The sequence below is a fragment of the Nannobrachium achirus genome (assembly GCF_963921795.1).
Source record: "Nannobrachium achirus genome assembly, chromosome: 6".
Lineage (NCBI taxonomy): Eukaryota > Metazoa > Chordata > Actinopteri > Myctophiformes > Myctophidae > Nannobrachium > Nannobrachium achirus.
This window is the reverse complement of record NC_137815.1, coordinates 17,007,730-17,022,481: the sequence shown is the minus strand read 5'-3', so window position 1 is coordinate 17,022,481 and position 14,752 is coordinate 17,007,730. Positions and strand designations below refer to the sequence as shown.

The following is a 14,752-nucleotide window of genomic DNA, read 5'->3' as shown; positions in this document are numbered from 1 at the left end:
TTATTTGTTTTATCAGAATTCTGAATATGAAAAGAAATCTAAAATGTAGGAGTGGTTTCTAAAACGTAGGAGTGGTTATCTGCAGTTGTATATATAAAACAAACGTTAATATTAATTAGATAAGCCACCTCACGCCCAACTAATGGTCAAATATTTCTTGTCTACCCAGAAACTGGAAGAACACTGAAATAGCTACAGAGACAGCAGAAAGCTCTGAATCAACAAGCCTATGGGCAAATTGAACCATATCATTGCTCCCTATCACAAGTGACTCATTGATATAATATATATTTATAGAAAAGGTGATTTTGGGCTCCATGACTCTTTAAGAAACATTTTGAAAACATCTGAAATCCAACAAACAATGATGTGTGAACACAACAGTCCACAGTCTCCTCTGAGACACAGAGCAAGCAGACAGAAATGGAGCCTCTTACATAATGACAATTAGTGTGGAGCAATTATATGAAGACAAGGTTGAAAATGGATGGAGTGCTCTCTTGGAGATGGGATTGGAGATGAGCATAATTAAATATAGTCTACATCATTAAATATATTCTACATAATTACACAACGCCTCGCGCTGCGAGGCGTTGTGAGCTTGTAGATCAGCTATTTTCGGCACTGACGGTTCAAGTGGTTAAATATCTGAAAACACAAATTGACATGAATCCAAAATACACTGATGATTGTGCTGTCAAACAATGAAACTATATGGAATCTATGATAAGGTTGTGGGGGAGGGTCCCTGCTTCATCTCTCTCTTAACTAAGGGGTCCTTGGCCTGAAAACGTTGAAGACCCCTGGGTCCGACTACATGGTGTGCAGTTGTTGTTCTGACCTGGTGATGCAGTACTCTTTGTCTCCAGGGATCCCCAGGTAGCGAGGTCTCTCCCCCGTGGCCAGGACAAACTTGGCTGCCGTGTGAAATGCCTCCTTGCCTCGCTTCGTGACAGCCTGCAAGGGAACACAGAAGATCCGTGAGATACTGTCTTAAGTTTAATAATAATAATATAAACTCAGCACAAAAAGAAAGGAAACTTGACTTTGGTCCATTATATCTCCCCTTTAATAATACCAATTTGTATTGTGTTTATAATTTTTATCGTTGATTCGTCACCTTTACGAGGTACAGATTTTAAGGATCTGTCATTCGTGGAATGAGCACCACAGCCAAACGTGTGGGTAGCGCCGAACCAAGATTTGCCAACATTCGGACCATTATATCCCCCCTTTAATTATCACAAATAGTGTTGTGTTTGACATCATTGTTATTGTTGATTTGTCACCTTTACAACGAGGTACAGCTTATAAGGATCTGTCATTCCTGGAATGAGCACCACAGCCAAACGTGTGGGTAGCACCCTTCCAAAAATGGTCAGAATGGCCTGGCAGGCCTGCAATACTGTTCTTTTGGTGTTCACCTTTGTTGCTTGGTGCATTGAATGATTGCACTCTCCCACAGTAATAAGGAAAAGAAAAAAACAACAACACATATTGGCCATTTTTACACTTTGTTAATGTTAAGCTCAGTGTCAGGGAAGCCCAAAACGATGGTACATGCCAGCAGGGTTAGGGTTGTACCTCGTTGTAAAGGTGATGAATCAACGATAAAAATGATGTAAAACACAATATAATTTGGTAATAATTATAGTGGAGTAAAAGTACTAAGACAATTGGAAATATAAAAATAACTCAAAATTGTAATTACTTTACACCACTGCTATTCTATTCTATATTATATTATATTATATTATATATTTTGTACGAGGAACACCTTTAGGTAATTTCATTTTGCACACACGTCCACTGAGGTGAGAACTGTGACCTCACAAAACACCTACAATTATTAGTATTATTATTCACAACATACAACGTACCACAAGCCTGGACCAACCTTGATTTTGTGCGGCTCGACGAACTCTGCGTATGAATTAACGTAGTTGACACTCTTGTCCCTCAGGGCCACCCTGTAGCCCCAGTTGAGCGAGCCGATGTAGTTGTTGATCGCCGACGTCATCGTCTCCCAGTTGTGTTTCACTAAACAAGATAAATACATAGACACAAATCATGAGTCTTGACTGGACTAGAACGTCATTCTAGCAGCTTAACAGCATTTAATCAAAAAGGGCCTAACTGGGGAGGTCCTTGAAATTAAAGAGGTTGAGAAACACTGGCACCTGGACCCATCATGGTCATCTAAGCCCTCACCTGTCTCTTCGTACTCCCAGCCGAACTTGCGTGCATCCTGTATGGACGTGCCCAGCACAGCAGCCTGGTGCATCAGCTTCTTGGGGATGCAACCCACGTTGACACACGTTCCTCCCAGACCTGATCACACACACCCACACACACACCATTCAGAACAACAAACAGAGAAACTAGTTTATACTTGGTACTATGATGGGGTCACTTGCCAACAAGGCAAGTGACCCCATCGCCTAGGGTTCAAGTGGTTAATCTAAAAAAAAGGAGAAAAAAGGTTTCTATCACACAAAGATTTGGAGGACCCCTTGTAGTGACTATGAGGACCCCCTAGGAGTCCTGGACCCCCTGTTTAAGACCCTTGCATTAGATGATGCAAATAGTTTTACAGAGGAGCACCGCTCGTCAATGTCCTCACTTTACCCAGGATGCATCAGTCCATGTTTACTGTTATTATTCCAGCCCAGCTATATCTGTGCTAAGTAGGCCTGTCCTCTAAATATCGACGAATCGACGCGTCGTTTTAAGCCCCCGGAATCGACGCCAATTGTTTGAGTCGAGCCGTCAAAAATATATAATTTTTTTATCACACCAGTATACTGTGGTGCGGTATGAGAGCGCTGGACTGTGACTGTCATGTAATTCTTATTGAGTCCATACTTCCTACTACTTGTAAACTAGACTTAAAAATAAAATCAGTTCACGTGACTTGAAAGTTGCCTTGATCATATAACAGGGAGCTCTTATTTTGAAGTTAACCGCTTGGAAAGGAAATGCGTCGACGAGTTGTTATTCTACTTGAGAGCTGGCCAACGAAGCAGCAGAGCCAGCGCGATGCGCTTTCACTTTCACTGCCGTGGGTGTGTGGTGGTTGGACTCAGGCTGAGGAATAGCGACGGGCGAACTGTTTTCTTTTTATTATCTCGTACCAGATCGGCAACATAGCTCTTTTGATACAGCAGCGGTGCTCTGAGAAAATACAACTTGTGGAAATAATACACGACATGCTGTCAAAGATGCATTATTCTCTCCTCCGTTGTTCTACTCTGCTCCACAATTCACAATTACGCACGGCAAATTACGCACGGCTGGACGCAATCTTATCGTCATTAATGTCCAGTGTCCACTGCTATCATGTCTCAATATGCACGGTAGTTCATGGATCTAATTCACTTTAAAGGCTTAAAACATATTGCTGTTTTATTGTATTACGTTGACGTGGTTTAAAAGCTTAAAGCACCACTTTTTTTTTGTTTTCTTTTTTTTTTACATAAACGATTCGTCGACGCGTCGGATTAACCCCCGCGACTCGAATCGACTTGATAAATCCTGCGTCGAGGACAGCCCTAGTGCTAAGTAACGCAGATGATGCGACGTTCGAGCACAGCAACAGTTGATGGGTTTGAACGTTGCAGCTGTAAATAAATAATACTCAGAATTGGCTCTGGACATGATTATCTAAAGTGTTCCGCGCAAAACAAGTTAAATGGCCACCATCCCTGATTTATTCTCCCTTGCTCAATGATGACACTTACTGACAAGAACTGATAGCTTGAAATCCAGTTCTCCTTGTCGGCAAGTGACCCCATCATCAAATACAAATACATATCATTTTGGGGGTCCTTCACATGAAAAGGTTTGAGAACCACTGATATAGCAGTCTCTCAAGAACAGACTAACTGAGCTCCAGTTAAGTGAAAAGGACCTTTTCTTTGACGGTGGCTAGCCAGGTTGCTGACATAGAAACATATGTTTTTCAAAAAATCTTCAAAAGACACTTATAGAATCGGGTCAAAATTCTACTTTTCACGATTTTTCAAAAAATAGCAGATCTACAAGCTCGCAGCGCGGCACAATAATAATACACTATAATGTGTACCCATTCTGATTATTATATTCTTACCCCAGGTCGTTCCTCTGGGCGTGGGCACCACATAGTCCAGTACCATCACTTTCTGGCCCAGAGCAGCAGATTCCTGTTGCAAAGACAAAGCAAAGTTAAGAAACCAGAAATCTGCAACAAGCAGGGTTATTGCTCCCCACATAAGCAGAATACAGACCAATACACAGTCAGACGTGTAGGACTGTCACAACTATTGCACCTAGATCACTGATATCTTTGCATAATCGTTTTCATCTGTATGAATTAATTGGCTGAAAAATGTTCATAGATTTTCTAAAATATTCAAAACAGTGGACATTTCATATTTATACTGTGTAGTATAACATGTTTAAATATAAGGCCTGTTCTGGCCATAGTACCTGTGCAATAAGTACTTTGTATTTATATGTGCCAATGTTCCAATTATCCGTCAACTAACATCTCATGATCGTGACAAGATACCCTAGGGCTCCGCAGACTGATTGCTGCTCTCCATTAGACCACGATAAAAATCTGACACTACTAGACTAGTTGAGGTCTGTTAGGTCTGTTATCAGATCTGACCTTTGAGCAGGCCAGGCCTCCAGAGCCGCCGCCAATCACGATGAGGTCATAGTCGTAGGTCTCGTTAGAGTCTCCATTCAGCAGCTGTTGCAGAAGACCGTCTTTATGAGCCTGTCAAGAGGAAACGTGCACAGGTTAGAGCAGGGGTCTTCAAAATGTTCAGGCCAAGGACCCCTTAGTTGAGACAGAGAGAGATGAAGCAGGAACCCCCACAACCTTTTCATAGATTCCATATAGTTTCATTATTTGACAGCACGATCATCAGTGTATTTTGGATTCATGTCCATTTGTATTTTTCAGATGTTTAACTACTGGAACCATCCATACTTAATAAAGTTGACCTTTCACTCTGTACTTAGTCTGCTCATTTCCCCTCTACACCAAACCTCTTTGTCAAAAATAGCCGTTCTACAAGCTGCGAGGCGTTGTGAGCTTGTAGATCTGGGATTTTTGGCTAAAGTTCTCGGTTAATATAAAAAAAGGACCCCCTGTAGTAATTCTGAGGACCCTCTAGGCGTCCCAGACCCCCTGTTGAAGACCCTTGGGTTAGAGACATTACAATACCGTCTTTATGTTCCCGTCATGTGGACATAAGCCGCTTGATTGGGTAATATTACCCAATTCGCAACGCAACTAGTCGCCAACGAGCGTCCACTTGTACATTCTCCCAAACCTACGCCAACGTGCAACGCTATGCAACGAGTCAATTCAGGTTGGGGTCAAACTGGTTCCAAGTTGCAGCTACAGTAGTTGCGTTGCAAATCATTGTGTGGATGTGTGGATGGGCTTAATAATGAATGGAAATGGGAACCAAAGAGAGACACAGATCTCTGAGCAGGTGAATGAGACGCATCGCTGTTGGAACCAACTTATTTAGCTTTCAGGGAACCCGTGTTCCAATGGATCCAATGTAGTAATTATTTATGTTCCATTGCCTCAGTATTTATAAAACCCACAGATTTTACAACTTTCAGTTGAACTTTTAAATAGCAAGAATACCCGATCTACAAGTGCACCAAGTGTTGCAATGTCAGCACGTTGTGAACTGCTATTTTGGCCACTTTTGCGACACTGTTGTACAAAGAAGGAGGGCATTCATTTACGGAAAAACATGTAAGTAAAAGGTTTCTGCCCAACAGCAGCAAAATACTGATTTGAGTTTATAGAATAATCTTCTCGGATATTCAGTCAGTGAATAAAATAAATCCTCTTGAATGAGTTGCATTTGGAAAAAGCAATAATAGGACTCACGTTTTCAATAAAATGTTGAATTTGAGTTTTTCATGAGAAATAAACAAACAATATACAAGACAAGTGTATTCCTTATTGCTGTATATACTGTACAGTATCGTATGTAACCTTCTCATTATTATAGCTGAAGTCTGGATATGTTTGTGATTGTGAACCTGCTTGATTGTGATATAAGATATATTGTATGAATGTTGTACTTGAGTGTTTTTATTGAAGAAAAACTAAATCCTCTTTGTAATGATCCTTGGCCTACCTTCATTGTGTTGTCACATCCTCCAACATGTGTCTTGTTGATGAAGACGCTAGGAACGGTCTTCTGTCCCGTCATCTCCGACAACAGCTCTTGGTAGTTGGGTCCATCCTCTGGACACAAACCACAACACAGATTGTTATAAATACATCATATATGGCGGGTGACTCAACAGGTTCTGCAGTGGTGTGTGTGTATAGACGGGTGACTCAGCATTTGTGTTTAAAAAGGGAGGCTTTGCGTTGTGGAGTAAAACATTAACATCCAGACTATGAGAAGAATTCAATCGCCGTCTAACAGTCTGTACATTTACAGCACACGATGACTCATCGATGTACAGTGACATTCATCACACTATATTTTAATGAGCACACATTAAATCATGGAAGAACAGATTGGCCACTGGCGTCATCATCTATTTCCTGGAACGATGGCAGTCAACAAGGCATGATTGTGTGTGTGTGTGTATATATATATATATATATATATATATATATATATATATATATATATATACACATACATACATGTGTGATGCAGATTTTCATCAAATTCATAGATACTCATAGACTTGTTTGACAGCACTGTCATCAGTCTATGTTGGATTCATGTTAAGGTGTTTTTTCAGACATTTAACCACGTTGATACTTTAAAACTCGTCCCTTCACTCTGTACTTGGTCTGCTCTTTTTACCTCTACACCAAACCCATTTGCCGAAAATAGCCGATCTACAAGCTCTTGTAGATCTGCTATTTTTGGCTAAAGTTCTTCCCAGAATAGGTATGCGAGAATTCAAGTTGTTAATTTAAAAGAATTTTCCTACTGTCGGCCCCCCTGTAATAACTCTGAGGACCCCCTGCTGAAGACCCTTGCTGTATATGAAGTAAGCACCATTGCTGATGAAAAGCTTGTGAAACGTTCTTACCAATATGATCCAACTCCACCACGTTACACTTGACGTTCAGCTCTTTGAACAGATCTTTCACCTGGAAGACAGAACACAGTGGATTCAGTTCTTCAAAACAATAGGCTAAATATCACAAATACAATAGGAAACTAAAATACTTCAGTTGAAATGTAAAACATCTGGTCACACTGGTGGCATATCAAATGGAGCAGAGCACCTGATAGGCTCATTACAAAAGAAAGGGTTATTTAAAGGACAACCTTAGTTTTTGAGCGGTGGTTACACCGTCTCCTATACGTGGCCGTGTGTGTATGCGTGCGTGCGTTGTCTGTATGTAGCCTGAAGTACCTTTTTTGACCACACATGTTAAGGGAGGGGCGCTGTTGTTCAGGCCAGGCCACACACACACACACACACACACACACACACACACACACACACACACACACACACACACACACACACACACACACACACACACACACACACACACACACACACACACACACACACACACACACACACACACACACACACACACACACACACACACACACACACACACACACACACACACACACACACAGGCGCGCACCCCCCCCCCACGACCACCGCTCAGTTCACACGGGTGTGATTTTTTACAACAAGGGTTCATATTTTAGATTGTAATTAAAGAATATAAAAGATGAGTGTTAAATTGATTTCATTTACTTCTTTCTATTGTTTTAGAGATTCTTATTTCAGTGGTTGGGGGCATGCGTACAAGTGGCTAAATATGTCATTTTACACAGAATAAGCCCATTCCCAAGATACAACACAACCTTTCATGGTTGGATGTGACTTATGGGGGCTAGAAGTGTTACTGTAAATAGCAATAAATAAACTGCTGGCTTATTGTGTCTAAAAAGACATATTGGGCCACTTGTACGCATGCCCCCATGCGTACGCATGTCGCATGCCCCTCATTTTAGTACGGTAAACGCGATAAAACAATAGAAGAAGCAAATGAAAACATTTTAACACGCACGTTTTCTTTTCTCTAATTACAATCTAAAATATGAACCCTTGTTGTAAAAAAAACAAAGTTGTCCTTTAAACAGATCTGTATGGCAGAACAGAGGTTCCTAAACTTGTTCATGTCAAAGACCCCCCAAGTTAATACATATGTGGCCCCTCTGAAAATATGTGCCAGGGACCCCCATACAAGATTCGTGTTGTTAAAATGTTTCACAATTATTCACAATTTAAATTTACAATAGCAGATCTAAGCGCTTCAAGGACCCCTGAGGGACCCCACAGTCTTGGGGGTTTCTTGTACTCTGCACTTCACTGGATTAACATCAGCTTATCTGACCCATGTCACAGAGTCAGTCAACTGTGAATGACTTGGCATAATTGAGGAGAAAATGCTCTGCTTGATGGGAGACATGATGGTTTAGATCAGAGGTTCGCAAGGGGGTTCCAGCCAGGGGACTATCTTTGATTGATAGTCAGAAACCAAATGGAGCCTTACCGGTCTGCAACTATAAGAGTAGGATTTAGGGGGGCTCAATGCGTACACAATGTGGGGGTCATTTACCTTCAAAAGTTTGAGAACCACCGATTTGGATAATCAGCCTCACACCAGTTTCTTCATGGTTACAGATCATTTTATTTTGCCATCACACCCATGCATAAGATTCTGTCTTGAAAGCTTGGCCATCATCCACAATGTTTCCATGGGTTGGCATCTTTGCATCATGGACCCATTTTGCTTTTCTTTTTCTTTAGAGTAACCAATTATCTTTTCACAGCTTTTTCTCACCAATGTATTCGTTGAAAGCCAATATTCAGGTGTAGGTTGATGTCATCAAGCATATCGGAGTAGGACTGCTGATAGAATCTTATCATGAAAGGTAAAACGGGTCCCCAGTTAGTCCTACTCCTCCTGCCCAACACTCCCTGCTGACAGGTGCGGCACCAGCCAGTAGGAGTACGTTCCCTCCCCTGAACAAGGGCCAATTGTGTTTGTATAGATGCCCAACAAAGCCGGATGCAATAATAATAATACATTTTATTCATAACATATTTTACATTCTTAGGAATCTCAAGCAAAAACTATAAAACAAGGCAAAAAAAACAGCATATAGGCAACCAGTCCATTACATAGGACCCAACTGGACCGGGCCGGGCCAGTAGAACACACCTTTCCCACATTGTCCTTAATGTCTACATCTGCTAATGGGTCAGATAAAAACTAAGCTAAAACAGGGCAAAGACAAATTTGCACAAGGCAATCTTTTACATTTGCCACCACATCCATAAGAGAGACGCTCTTCACCAGGCAAAGACCATTTGATTCAAAGTAATGACATCATGATCACCCAACATAAATGAAAAGCCTCAAACTGGATTTGGATGTCAGCTTAGAGTTGTGCCAACTAACTGTGGGAACCTGTTTTACCTTTGATGATAAGATTCTATGCTTGATGACATCAGCCTACCCCTGAATATTGGCTTTCAAAACATCATCATTGTGTTACACTGCATTTATTTTATAATGGTGACATGTATTATACTACTGAGCCACAGACTTATTGTTAAAACATGTTTTTGAGCGTCACACAGAACAGAAAACCATGCAACCATCGGAACGGGCGGACCTCTGACGTCACACTCATCTCACCATGACTCAGCCATAACCATATAAAGGAGTTCGTAATGCAGTTATGCCCAAATATGGAGTGTGTTGATGTCTAACCTCAATGTGTCGTCATGGCATCAGGCGCAAACAATTCAGACTGAGCCACATATGGGCATATACATCAGGATCTCCATATATTGGCATACAAGGGACCAGTTATGACAGCTACAGATATCTCCATATAGGGACAAGGACTGACAATGACAAGATACAGAGATCTTCATATATGGGCATATCAGTCAGATCCACTTAGGTGTGAGGGCAGCATAATATATTATACAATATACATTATAGAGTTGCTGTTGGGTGAAAAAAAAACTTGTATGTTCAAAACGTATAACTTTTCAGCATTCAAATTCAAAAGAAGCTTTGCTACTCTTGTATGACACTGTAGTAATGATGAAGTATTCATTTATGAATGAAAAAACATATGGAATCAAGTTTTCTGCTGTCTTATAGCAACGATAGTATATAGTTATAGGCCTACTACATTATTTTCTCTCCCACTGTCCCACACTCTCTCTCCCTCTCTGTGTCTGTCTTTTGCATGTCTCCCTCACCTTTGTTACACACTTGTAACATATTGTAACATATAGCCCTATATGCCTTTATACACATGGCTTTAGCGGCCAATTTCGTTGAGAATTAATGAGTTAGTTTCAACCAGCAGCGACCTTTCGAGTAACGGATCTCAATAGGAAACCGATGTGCGTGCAACAGCGGCCGGCGTTCACAGGGCTTAAACTTTTATTATGATTGAGCTTTCGAGTCCATTGTAGGAAAGTGCCGATCTACAAGAGAACAACTTTGACAGCTTCCAACTTTTAGTTTTTTTCGGCCAGCAACACAGTAATCCATTCGGACGTTACACTACAGAGTAAAACACAGGCTTCATCCCCGTTGGGATCAGGGATCTATCCACCATGCGGGTTGCACATCCGGATCTAGAGCGGATACGGAAACAGCCGTGTACCTAGCATGCATTGGTATCGTGGAAATCGACCGGATACAGGGGCGGGCTCTAGAGCGGATATGAGCAGTGGACGGTACATGGACACCTTTCCAACAGGTTACACTGCGGAAGGACGAAGGAAGGGAGGAAGCCCAGAACATAGACACGGCCCGGTTAGCGGGAGAAACAGTCATGTAAAATATAAAACACATCATTAACTGTATAAAACTATTGATAACAACACAGAACAGACAGTGTATTTAACGTACCTTGACGCAGTAAGGACAGTAGCTCTTGCTGAACACCATCACCTGGTTGGAGTCTATCAGCTCCTGGATGCGAAGCTTCAGCTCCTTCTTCTCCACGGGAGGCATGGTGTGTTTATCCCCGCTATGAACGGACCGAACCCCGCTGAAAGCGCGTTGTTTAAGCGGTCCAATCCCCCGTTAACCCGCTCCAATCCCCCGTTAACCCGGTCCGATCCTCCGTTAACCCGGGCCTATAGCGTGTTAAACCGGGTGAAGCGACAGAAGAAGCGTCTGGAAGGCTCTGGGTCTTGTCCCAGTGTGACCGACCGCCGGGGCGCCAAGCGTCTTTCAACACTAGACGCGGGACGCTCGCGAACGAGTCGAGTCTTTTGAACGGCTCTTTGACATGAACGACGCGGGATCCGGTTCACAGGAAGCCGTTCCTTTTCTAAATGAACAGTTGTGGAAATACTGGAAAAAGTACTCAAATTGTTTAAAAGTATCAATACTGCAATGTAGAAATACTCTGCCACAAGTAGAAGTTTGGAATTCAAAATGTATGTTGAGTAAAAGTAGGCTACAAAATTATTGGTAGGCCTATCAAAAATAAATGTAGGAAGTAGTAGTAGAAACTAAAGTACTCATTAAGCAGAATGTCCCATTTCACAAGTTTTCCAATGAATAAAATGTAGAAAAATCATTTGAAAATAGCAGATCTACAAGCTCAAATTGCGTCACGTTGCGAGCTTGCGACGCATTGTGAGCTTGTAGATCGGCTATTTTCAAATGGCAGAAATGTATATATGGCCGAAAGGGTTTAAGTAATTTGTCATTATAATCAAAATCTACAAAGTAACAAGTAACTAAAACGAGACAGTCTTTTGAACGGCTCTTTGAAAGGAACGGATCCCAGAGATCCAGCTCACTTCAAAGAGCCATAAATCCCATCTCTACAACACGACGTCTTCGGCTTCTTGCGGCTGCTTCAGTTGCGCGCCGGCGTCACGCGCCGAAAATGATAGATCTACAAGCTCACAGCTTCTGGCTTCCGCGATGGGTTGTGAGCTTGTAGATCAGCCATTTTAGCTGCGCAACGCTAGCTGCGCAAAACCTATGAGCAGAACCAACGTAACCTTGCGTCATCCATATCTCTATGGCGTCACCGGGCTTTCCGGAAGCACCTGTTTTCTATTTGCTGTTCAGTGCTCATATCCGGTATAGAGCCCGCCTTCTGTATCCGGTAAGTAACTCACGTACACATACATGCAAACAGTAAGACTGTTTCCGTATCCGCTCTAGACCGAATCTGCAACCTGAAAGAGTGAATTGATCCCAGTCTAAAATAATCACTGCTGAGGGAGCGCTCGATGTCTCACAACTCCAACGCCCGGCCGTGTAGTTTCTATACCAATAACAAGATAACACCGCCCCGCTGGCCATCCCGTGATGATAAACCTAGGCGTATAATATACGTTTGCCAGGGTAACGCTTAGGCAAGTGTTGATGACATAAAATGGTTGTAAAATTAAAATGAATGAGTAATCGTAAACTGAAATAACATGTTATGCGGGAGTCCAGTCAATATTCAAACTTCTTTTTGTTTCTATCATCGGAATACCATTTATTTAAATTGTAAGGGGTCAAGTCAACTGCAGTGATTAAATTGTCTTTTAAGTATAGTTCTCTTCTTGTACTTGTCATATCAGGATTATTAAAACTATAATCAGCTAATAGCCAGGCTAAACGCTTATGCTCCTGTACCAGCTGCAACTTTTAGTGCTAAAAAAAAACAAAAACAAAAAAAAACAAAAACATAAAGGCATCAATAATTATAATATAATATAGGCTATATTATTCTACGTTAACGAGTAATTCTACTTTTTGTAGGCTACTTTACTTGCGTTACATTTAGAATGTGGGATTGTACTTCACTGTATGACAGATTGGCCTGTCGCTAGGGATTATCAATTACCTTGACTCTATTGCCACCTCCTGGTATAAAAATGAATAGCATGGCTAACGCAAAGTTGTTGCTGATGGATCCTTCCTTCCTTCATTAAGGTATCTAATATATTCTATTTAATTCCTGCTACCCTTTATTACTTTAAAATGCCTTTTATTTCTCATGCAAATTGCAGGGCTGCCAAGTTCCAGAAATTTTTAAGAGTGAGACATTTTTGGGGGGGAGGTGGTGCCCCCGGCCAAAGGCCGGGGGCGCAAATTTTTTGGGCCTTTTCAACGTCGATTTAGAGCGATTTCGTGGCGTGTGAGGCTTAAGTTGGTTGGCGCAGACGGGGTCACTACCTCATCCATTATATAATTTTAGAGAGAGGTCAGTCAGTCAGTCAGTCAGTCAGTCACAAATGCATTTCCACCTTTATCTCTTCAGCAACTGATCCCAATTTTCACATGGCGCATTGGCCATTAGCATTATACAGAGGCTGACGGAGCCCGATTTCCATTTTCACCAAATTCAAGCTATTTCTTAGCGTTTTTATACCACTTCTGTTCAACTCAACTTCAGCCTGTTGTCAGGGCAACGGTCCGTTCCTCCAGGCCATGGGATCTGTAACCCCACACCCACCAATCTCACAGTAAGGAATGTTGCAGTGTGTCTCTCTCTCTCTCTCTCTCTCTCTCTCTCTCTCTCTCTCTCTCTCTCATGTGTTTTGCCTGCATGCACGGGTCACTCATGCACCGGGTGCATTTGATGTGTGTCTTATCTTCCGACGGGTATGGCAAAATTATGTAGAGCAAGCGCATACATCCTCATACTTCTATTCACCTAATTTAGCTGTTAAATTATTTGTATCCATCAAAAAATATACACTCCTCCATGGGCTGCTCCTTACATTATGATGCCCCCACATATTCTCACGCACGCACCAGTTACAGTTACTTTCTCCATAACCCACACTCTGCACATATATTGGAGCACATATCTTCAAACGGGTAAGGTCTAGTGCTTATAAAGCATTCAAACTGAGTGACCAGCACAAGTAGAAATAAACTTGTAACAAGAATGACCAATAAATATACATGTATTAGTAAAATGTCAACCAATAGCACCTTATTCAGTTCAAGTTTCAAAATTATGACCAGAACAAAATTTGGGGATCCCCCCTGGGGGTCCCGACCCACAGGTTGAGAACCACTGGGCTACTGGTATTCTTCCCTCTAGTAGAGTAGTGTTGGTAGTGTTAGTGCAAACCGCCCTATCTCTTCTAAAGTCCTCCTCAGAATATGGGGATATTAGGGTTCAAGACTGTAAAGTGGATATAGTAACCCATGAAATTATTGCGCGTGGGCTCTTTCGTGCATGCGCTCGCGGGAGGCAAGAGCTGGATTGTGGTCATCTTTGTGAAATATCGCCCAGCGTTTTGTCCCGGAGCGAGTGTGTTTCTCCACCGCGGGGGCGGCGCGATCCCCAGCCCCGCAGATCAAAGCGAGAAAGCATCGCAGCCGTCTGTAGGGCTCTCCGTCTCGCTGCGTCGCCTGCATGTGTGTATGTGTAGAGGGGAGAGAGAGTGGAGGAGCTGCGCTTAGAATTCTCCGTGCGACTTTTACCAAGTGAGAAAACCCCCGCAACTTTCGGGAGAGGTCGGTGGGATGGCTGTAAAAATGCGTGAGAAATGGCATGTGTGGCGTGAGAAGAGGTTAAATTGCGTGACTCTCACGCTCAAAGCGTGAGACTTGGCAGCCCAGCACTTTTTATAGTCGTTGGGAGTAAACTGGAGTACACATAATAAACTGCAGTTGTTTTGCTTTCCAGTCTGTTGTTGGTTTATAGGCCTACAGCATGAATGAAAA

At 42.1% G+C, this 14,752-nt stretch overlaps 1 protein-coding gene across 1 annotated transcript in view; it reads right to left on the bottom strand.

The window, feature by feature from the left end:
* LOC308286391 (thioredoxin reductase 1, cytoplasmic-like) overlaps window positions 1–11,268 on the bottom strand; it is a 32,060-nt gene extending 20,792 nt beyond the window's left edge. Inside the window, exons 1-8 of the mRNA XM_080727388.1 lie at window positions 10,964–11,268; window positions 7,078–7,138; window positions 6,156–6,265; window positions 4,652–4,762; window positions 4,109–4,181; window positions 2,212–2,331; window positions 1,898–2,040; window positions 842–957 (exon numbers count right to left, since the gene is read on the bottom strand). Of these exons, the coding sequence (XP_080583514.1) occupies window positions 842–957; window positions 1,898–2,040; window positions 2,212–2,331; window positions 4,109–4,181; window positions 4,652–4,762; window positions 6,156–6,265; window positions 7,078–7,138; window positions 10,964–11,068 (839 nt within the window). The 5' untranslated portion in view covers window positions 11,069–11,268. The remainder of the gene's footprint in view (window positions 1–841; window positions 958–1,897; window positions 2,041–2,211; window positions 2,332–4,108; window positions 4,182–4,651; window positions 4,763–6,155; window positions 6,266–7,077; window positions 7,139–10,963) is intronic.
* Window positions 11,269–14,752: the final 3,484 nt, after the last annotated feature.